We start from the raw sequence: 9,217 nt of genomic DNA on the forward strand, positions 1-9,217 counted from the left end.
TGTGATAAATACATGTTTCAGTCATTTCTTTTGCATCTTATCTAAGAACACTTTTCTTACATCAAAGTCATAAAAATTGTATTCTCTTCTAAAAGTGTCCTTTTCACATTTTCTTACAAAACAGACCCGGGGTGGGGGGCGAATGATATACTTTTACTGAATGGACCCATCCTTGTGCTTTGGGGTCTTCTCCCCTGTACTACTAGGTTTGCCTTGCCCGCCACCAGGGAAGGATGTCTCTCAATGCCAGAGACTGGTGAAAAGGAAAGGATTATTTATTTAAAAAGTTATACAGACTTAGAGTAGTGACTTAATATCTTCACTAAAAGTACTAAAGTCCTTTAGAATACCCACAGACACACAGTCCTCCCTTCTCCCCTTCACCCAGTCCTGGGTACTGTATCTCAGAAAAAGAAGTAGAGGTTTGTGGTTCAGGCAACTCCTCGGTTGGTTCCAGCACTGTCAGCTGTGTCACTGCCACAATCCCCAGTTAATCCAAAACCACGTGGCACCTTCTCATGGCCCACCAGCAAGAGTCCTTTCACCCCTTTTCTTCTGGGCCAAGTCTCTCCTGCTTCCTAAGTCACATGGCAAGAAGGACGCACCCTAAAGCTGCATGGTTCCAACTTTCACCAAAGCCATGTGGCTGCGGCACCTGGGTTTAAATCCCAGCACCAATCCTCCTCTGCAGCCCCATTTCCAACTCCTCCCACAATCAGTTACACCTGCCAGCATTCCTGTATTCTTCCAGGTTTACTGGGCTGCCATCATAGGTCAGACCGTTGTGGCCTTGTGGTATAGACCTAATCATCTTCAGGCTCTCACGCAGGTGCTGTACCCAGAGGGAGTTGCCTCCCAGTCACAACTTGGGTGGAAGTCACTTCCATCCCCCTGGCTCAAAGCATGGCCACAGGTATTTAATATATCTATGAAGCCAGTTAAAGGTTATAGATATGTTAAATGATCATTCTAGGGGTCAGCTGCAAAACCGTTGCTATTCAAAACAGCTCTGAATGGCCCTGCTCCATGTATCCCATATATATAAATATATATATATATATATATACATATATACATATATATATATATACATATATATTTCTTTAATATTTCCTGGACACCCTGAGTTCTGGACCCCATTACAAATCTCCATTCGCCCCCCCCCACACACACCTTGGCTGTACCCTGTTATAATTTAACACTTAAATCAACCTGAAATTGGTTTTTATGCTTGATATATATGAATGTAATTTAATTTTTTTTGCGCCATGGATGTAAGCAACTATTATAGCACCAATTATTGAAAATACCATCCTTTACCCATTTATTTAAAGGTCTAACTGTGTAAGTCAACTTTCCTTATATGTGTAAGTATGTATCTGGGTTCTCTATTAGTTCATAGACTAACTTGCTGCTTTCTATGTGGCAGAAAGAGTTCATCAAGCCCACTTCCTCTTAGGCACACCTTTCCATCACATTTCCCAGCCTCTTTTGTAATTAATTGGATGGGGCCATATGACTGAGTTCTACAATACATGGGATGTAGACAAAGTCATGTCCATCACTTTCCCACCTGGCCTCCGAGTCCCCTACGAGATCCTTCAGTCCTTTTCCCTTATCTTTGGCAGATGCATAGGATCCAGTGGAGATTTGTGAGTCCCAAGTCAATTGCAGAGTATAGGCAGTAGTCAGGGGTTTTGAGTATCTGCATGATACTCCTCTCAGCTCATCACCATGTACCCTTCCCTCATATGCCACCAATAGTCCTTGGACTCTTATTATTGTCACTTGTTTAAAGCAATATAGATCATTGAAAACTGAATGTAATAGACTTGAGATTTTTATACTTGTACATCCTTCCACTATGCAAATAGAAAAACTGTCTATAGTGCAACATGAAGCTGACCCCGATTCGGATATAGATCATTGGAGAAACAGATTTAGGAGACTGAATCCATTACTATAAAATGCTACCTTTCTATTAACAAAAGGAAACTAAGGTATCTTGTTATTTCAGGAGGCTCTCGAATATTCTGGTTGACATAAGTAACAGATCACTCCCTTTTGAGATAGCTAGGGCACAGATCACACCTTTTTGTGTGTGTGGTTTTTTTGAAGGTATATGAAAAAGTGACGCCCATTGCCTAAGATAAGCATGAAAGGTGCCAGGACCGAAATGCATGTCTTAAACATTTGGACTTATTATTCTAAGCACAGCCATGCTCTGGTGAATAGGAAATATTGCCAATACCATAGTTTCTTCCTTCTTTCTATCTGATAAAAAACACATTAAGAATTGTTTTTTGAACTTATTAGAGGCAAATGTTTCTGACATTGTTTCCGCAGCCTTTCCTTCCGCAGCCATGTTCTCTGTGCTGCCTTATGCCTTTCAAGGCAGCATGGTGAACAGTCCCTGCATTTGGTTTTATACTCTGGTTCTGCTGCATAACTTGGTGGCTTCAGGCAGGTTACTTAACATCTCTGTGTCTGGTCATGTCCCTATCAAACGTAGATGACAGTAGTTTCATTTTACAGGGCTCTCGTGAGGAATGAGAACTTATATAAAGCATCTAGAACAGTGCCGGCCAGTTAGCAAGTCTCATTAAATGTGTACCAGGCAGGGAGAGGAATCTGAGCTCATAACCAAAAAGATAAAACATTCAGTTCGATAAATAACAGGGAAATTAGATGTGTTGTTCAAATAGAATGTTGTGATAAAAATAAATATGTATACTGGTCTCTCAATTCGATATATTTGCATTTGGTCATTAAAAAAACTATAGAAAAAGCCTTTACATATGAGGTTTTATTTTTTTAAGGGTGGTTGCCAAAGGAGCTTTATAGGAAGACATTATATAAAATGTATTTGAAAAATTATGAAGCAAAGCACTCAGAGGGGATAGATGTTTTGTCATTTTCCCTCAAATACTGTCAAATATATTTTAGGGTGATCTTGAATAAACACAGAAAAGATAAAGAGGACAAAAGAATTAAAAATATATGATGCTTTATTGTCAAAAATAGACAAACTTTAATTTCCTTTAACAGAAATATTAACTTAAGAGTCTCCATAAGCCATCATCACCACTTTGTGAGCATAACAGACAAGAGTCAAGGACAACTGTTAAGAGGACAAGGGACAACAGTTCGACATCCTGCCAGAGAAGCCTGGCCCTCAGAATCACAGGCACCTTTTAGAGCCCTAAGAATAGACATGCAAAACAGGGTTGACTTGCACTGGCCCAGGCCTAGAGATGGCTTTATGATTTAAATAGTGAAGCTTTAGGTCACTCATGGGATCAGTAACAGGATCAACCTGCTTCTGAGTTACACCAGGATGAAGCCATCTGCCCCTACCGCCCTCACGTCTGTCAAGTGGAGCTAATAGCTTGGGTGGCCAATCTGAGTAAGCTCCTTATCCCTAACCTAGAGTAAGGATGTTAAGGTCTTGTAGAAATGAACATTGTAGTGTGGAGGCTACATCCTCTCATTGGCTTAAAAAGGATAACGATCTAGGTAGTAGGGGCAAGAAAAAATTAAGGCCTTTATTGTTCCCAAGGGACAGGTTTGCAAGGCTGAAGAAAGCTGGGTGGGTGAACTGGTTAACTAGGCCAGGTTCTCATTCTCTAGTCTGTAGTAACAGACACATCTTAATAGTGAAAGATGGTAGTCTGCAGTTATCTCCTTTGAAGATCTGGGTAAAGGAGAGATACCTGAGAGATCCCGGGAGAGGCTAGGGATAACACTGAGTAGTCAGAAGGTTCATCTGAGATTAGTGAGAAGAGGCTAGATCATCAGAAAGTGACGAGATCTGAGAACTCATGTCCTATTCCTGTACACATTCACGTAATGGAAGAGTAATCAACTATAGGTAAAATAACAGTTCAACACTTTCCATTTTTTCTAGTTTAAAGATATCATTCAATACTTGAGAATTAGAAAAACTGAATTTGTACTATACCATAAAGCTATTTAAAACAATACTGTGGTTACTCAAATGGCAGCTCAAGATTTTGCCACCTCTTTAGAACAGAAGAGCAGAGAGAATAGAAGAAAACAGTGAAGCATTCTGTTCTCCTGGTGACATTTCTATTCACTCTTGCATGGGGTTTAGTTTTAATGATGCTCACCCACTTAATTCTATCCTCTTGTAAAAGAACTCTTCAAATTGAAATAGAGGCAGGAAATTGGTGGTTTGGGCTTCTGGAAGTTTTGATGGACTAAGCATCACTCATTGTGATTGACAGGATCAATCTGAAAAACTTACAAAGAGCCATACAAAAATAAAACTAAGCAAAGTTGGTTTACTAGTGCATTAGCAAGACTACATGGAAAACTTTGTGGAGTCAAATACAAAACTAAAGTGCATTGCTCCTTTCCCTTCCTTATTCCATGCCATTCCATTCTGTAAAGAAAAAAAAAAGTGATAGAATGCAGACACTGGGGTCGTTTCTCAAAAGCCACAAAATAACAGGTTGCTGAGACTACGAAATACAGAAGATGAACTTGATTTGGGGTTTCTTGTTGAGAACAAGCAGGGCAAACTACAATGACCGTAACTGAGCAGCTGCAAGAGTTTTATTACCCAATCATAAAAGGACCTTTTTAAATGTTTCCCTTCAGCACTCTTCAATGACTGTTGTTCCAATCAGGGAGTAAAGCTTTTTCTTAACAAGACGAAATCCTGAGCTCAGGATCATGGTTCGTCTGAGGCTGGATGAGAAGCGACTTCGACTAAAGAAAAAGTCCCTGAAGCTGGTCCATGAGCAGTTCTCCTGCTTAAACACCAGTGTCAGCTCAAAAGTAGGCACCACACTTGAGTCACACACTATCTTATCCAGCTTTATACATACATTTCCAACTTCCATGATCACGTTCATAACACAGCCTCGCAGGCCACAGGGCTCTGTGGAGGAGAGGCGAAGGACATCTTGAGCAATTCTCTGGGTCAGTTTCTCAGGGACAAGGACTTTTGAACAACCCAGTTTGGTTTGCTTTGATTGGGACAGGCAGTTCTCTAGCATTTTAACCAAACTCTGGCAAGTGGTCTCCTCAAATATCACCTCACTGAGGTTGGGTTCAGGAACAACATAATCCCAGTAGTCCAAATCTGTAGGAAAAAAAGTTTCAAATTAAAAGAAATCCAGGAGCAGGAAAACTACACCAAGATAGAGACATTGGTTATGTTTATCTACCTCATCTACCTGTTTTTATTATTTCTTTGGGAGCCAGCTGATCTCACTCTGCTATGAACTAGTGGGGTAATAGAGTAAACAAACCATTTGATGTGTCATTGATGAAATAAAGGTTTTGATAAATGGGGTGGATAGGATATAACCGTTTTTCTTTAATTTATCTGTATACACACACACACCATTTGAAGACTATGTATCAAAAATCTCTATGGTTATCCTACATTATCAGTGATTTTCTTTAATTTCTTGCTCCCTTACTTGCTTATGAAGATTTTCTATTTGTTTTACAGAGAACATGTATTACTTCTGGAATAAAAATTATATATATATATATATATATATATATATATATATATATATATATTAACCTAAGGAACTGTTACCTTCTAACTCTAAGAATATACGAGTTAGCCGTGACTGGTGTGGCTCAGTGGGTTGGGCATCATTTCATAAACTGAAAGGTCACCAGTTCAATTCTCCATCCAAGCGCACGCCTGGGTTGTGCGCTAGGTCCCTGGTTGGGGGTGTGAAAGAGGCAACTAACTGATGTTTCTCTCCCCCTCTTTCTCCCTCCCATCCCCTCTCCCTAAAAGTAAATAAATAAAATCTTTTGAAAAAGAACATATGAGTTTATTGCTGTAAAATACCAAATTTTTGCTACTGTTCTTAAGTGATAAACTTGAATCTGAGAAGCTATATTAAATATCTATTACATTTGTTTCTTTCTTTAAAAGTCTTTACTGGAATTGGCCTGTAATTTCCAATTTTAGCTTCAATTTCTTTGATTAAAAATTGCTCAAAGAAGACCTTTGAGGTTCACCAGGATATTTATAACTGGCTGGGTAGTTTTCCACAGCCAAGCAAAACAAAATAGTCTTAGGAAAACAAAATTAGATTTGCTCAAAGGAAAAGAGATAGGTCTGCATTTGGTCACCTACCTTCCAAATTAATCCTACCACTTGGCAAGGTGCCACACACACAGTCAACTGAGCAGGGTGCAGGTAGAGGTCCTGTGGCTCCTCCCTCCCTTAAGCCGACTTCACCCTCATTGGCTGTTGTGGTTTTCTCTGTCCATATCACATATTCACTTAGATCATTGTGTGTGTGTGTGTGTGTGTGTGTGTTTAAAATAACTAAATATAACAAATGCATTCCAAATTATGAGGCTCCATATGTGGAAGATAAAGAATTTTAAAGAGTTGGCCTACAAAATTAGATCATTAACCACTTTGCCTTCTAAATGAGGAAGGCCCAAATATCTTCGGCGATTTGTCTCTGCCCACACAACTCCTCAGTGGCAGAGCAAGGTGTTAACTTAGAAACTGCTGTTTAAAATTGTAAATGACAGTGTGTCCAGCATCACTTCTGTTTTAAAATTCCCCTCTGGCATTATAAAGGGAATGATGGGTATATCCTCAAATAGAATACTACACAGCAATAAAAATGAAACATACAGATACATGCAACACCATGGATGGATCTCAAAATAATTAAGCTGCAGGGAAGAAATCAGCTACAAAAGAGTACCGATTATGATTCCATTTACACGAAAATCTAGAGGCAAAAGTAAACGGGGAGAAGGAGAGTGGGGAGTTGACGGCCAATAGGTACATGGGAATTTGGTGGGAGGGGTTCATGGCAATGATTACAAGGGTGATTACATTTGTTGAAACACACATAACGGTATACTTAAAATTCACCAAAACTTAAAACCATGTAGGGTGAGGAAGTTGCACAACTTTTCATCCTGAAGAATCTATTAGCAGACTAGACCTATACAACCCTCGTTTTTTTTTTTTTTTTTTTTGCCACTTTTGTTTCTCACCATCATGAATAGAAGATGCTAGAAAATTTGGAAAGCAGTTTCCTCAGGTGGATTTTCTGACACCTCCAGTGAGGAAAGTGGTGACTCCGCACACCCGCCCATCCACCCGATCCGATCTATGGAGGGGCTGCAACCTTCGGAGGGGAGAGAGGCGGGCAGCTAGGAAACTCACCATTTAGCAGGCTCCTCGGGTAGAAGCCAGGGTCCACCAACTCTGAAATGCTGCCCGGGTTCTTACTGCTCAAACTGCCAGTTGCAACCATGGTCAACGGCTCCGTTTCCCTCGCGGGACAGAACGACCTGGGACGCTGGAAAAAGTAGGCAATAAGGACAGACTTGCAAGAGCCGCCAAGTCGTGAAGAGGATCCTAAAATGCCCTGTGTACCTCGAGCGAACTAGCCGAGAACTCAGTTTCCAAAGGGAAACAATCGGTCCCTGCAACTCATGTCGGCAGTCTCGCGAGCGGAGACGCCGACTAAGCCAGGACCTGAAACTCATTGAAACTTAGAAAAACTTGGAGCGGACTTGCCCCGCGGAGCTCACCACCGATCCCTCTGACCCCCTCCCGCCACGGATCGGGCAGCGGATGCCCCAGCCACTGTTCACTCTGCATCCCGTCCACTGTCTCTCACCAGCCGGGAGTTCTCTGAGGCCGACGCGCTAGCAACGCAGAGGGGTAAAATGAGGCAGGCACTCTCCTCCGAGCCTCCTCCCTCGGGAGCTCTCTGACTTGCAGACCCCACCAGTGATCCACAATCTGTTCAGCACCGGCCCACCTGGCACCCGCTGGACTGAACTGCACGGCCTCCCGGGCAGCGAGCATTTTATAGGCCCCGCCGCCGCACTCGGCCGGCCCGCCCCGCCTACCTGCGCCGCGCGTCCCCGCCCCTGCGCGCCGCCCTGCCCCTGGTGGGGTTGCGTTTCAAGCCCGACAGTTCAGGCCGCCCTATGCGAGCTGCTGGGAGTTGAGGACGAGGTTGTCGCACTGTTGATATTTGAGGTTTCCCGGGTGGGCCACGGGCCACTGTGACCGCAATTCCGAGTGTACGACTCGCCCAAAACTGACCACTCTCCTCTGCCACCAACTTGGATTCCTTGGTGCGACCCCTCCCCTAGCGCGCGTGCGCGCACTCACGCTAGTGGTTCCCTTGCTGCGAGTCTGTCTCGGGCTGCGGCAAGTTTCTGCCCTTTGTCTATTGCTATGGCCTGAGGCGTTTCTGTGTCACGTTGAACTCTTTGCTTAACTCTGTTTCTGTGTTCAATGAGCATCATTTGCACTTAGTTCTGGCCTCTATCCAAGTCAACTCTACCCCAGGTCCCTGGGTTTTTGTGTCCTTCGCTCCTGAACGCGGTCAGATCTAGTTTTCCTTTCCGGCAGCGAAGGCTCTCCAACATTTTCGTCTACCTTCTGCATTCCCGGACTCTCGGCACTCTTCGTGCTGTTTTCATCTATGACTAATGCGTTTTCTCTGCGGGAAGGGTGAGCCTGGTACTCTTCTGATTAGACCTGGCTCCTGAGCGCCGGGAGATTGAATGAAGTGGAGTCTGCCAAAAAAACTAAACAAAACCATTAGTGGGATGTTAGCTGCCTCCTCCACCCGCCTGGTCGCAAGGAGCAAATGGCATTCCCAGAGGCAGAAGTTCCAAGCGAACCTGCCAGGGGGAGGATTTGGGCTTGGGCGTTCTTGAAGGGGGGGTTGGGCAACGAAGATAGTTTTATATCCCCTTAGGGATACTCCTGTGAGGCCTAATGCGCAGTCCTGACCTTGAGCCCTCAGAGGAACAGAGGAGCTCAGGAAAGAGCCCACAGGCAAGAAAAGAAGCCAAACGTGTTTTCTTCCAAAATTTCTAAGCCACCCTTGTCCCACGTTGCTGTGCCAGTAGGAGATGGTCTGTTCAGAATGGCCATTCCCAAAGACCTTAATGGGTCTAGGGAAGGGAAGGGCGGGGACGCCTGGAGGGAGAGACTGTTTGAAGAAGCAGGAAGTTTTAGTGTTGGCTCCCAGTCTCTAGGATTACTTCGTCACTGGTACAAGGATCTGCAGGTTAGGACCTTGAAAGACAGTTTCAGCTGTCCAGGCTAAAAACTCAGTAGGAAAAACAACAGAAGGGATAAGGAGACTGTGATAAACAGATCAGTGGGAGGACATTTGGAGGCAGAGCAGCAGAAATTAAAGCCAGCTTGACAATCCATTTT

General features: G+C 43.2%; 1 protein-coding gene across 1 annotated transcript; it reads right to left on the reverse strand.

Annotated features, from left to right (window-relative positions):
• Nucleotides 1-2,990: 2,990 nt before the first annotated feature.
• Nucleotides 2,991-7,839, reverse strand: DDIT4L (DNA damage inducible transcript 4 like). Its single transcript, XM_037151932.2, has 3 exons — nt 7,653-7,839; nt 7,193-7,328; nt 2,991-5,110 (listed from the first exon to the last, which is right to left on the reverse strand). Exons 2-3 carry the CDS (start codon nt 7,281-7,283, stop codon nt 4,620-4,622), a joined length of 582 nt encoding a protein of 193 aa, XP_037007827.2. The 5' UTR covers nt 7,284-7,328; nt 7,653-7,839; the 3' UTR covers nt 2,991-4,619.
• Between the last annotated feature and the right edge of the window lie 1,378 nt (nt 7,840-9,217).

The sequence above is a fragment of the Artibeus jamaicensis genome, unplaced genomic scaffold (assembly GCF_021234435.1).
Source record: "Artibeus jamaicensis isolate MK-2021 breed Jamaican fruit bat unplaced genomic scaffold, CSHL_Jam_final contig_452, whole genome shotgun sequence".
Taxonomy (NCBI): Eukaryota; Metazoa; Chordata; class Mammalia; order Chiroptera; family Phyllostomidae; genus Artibeus; species Artibeus jamaicensis.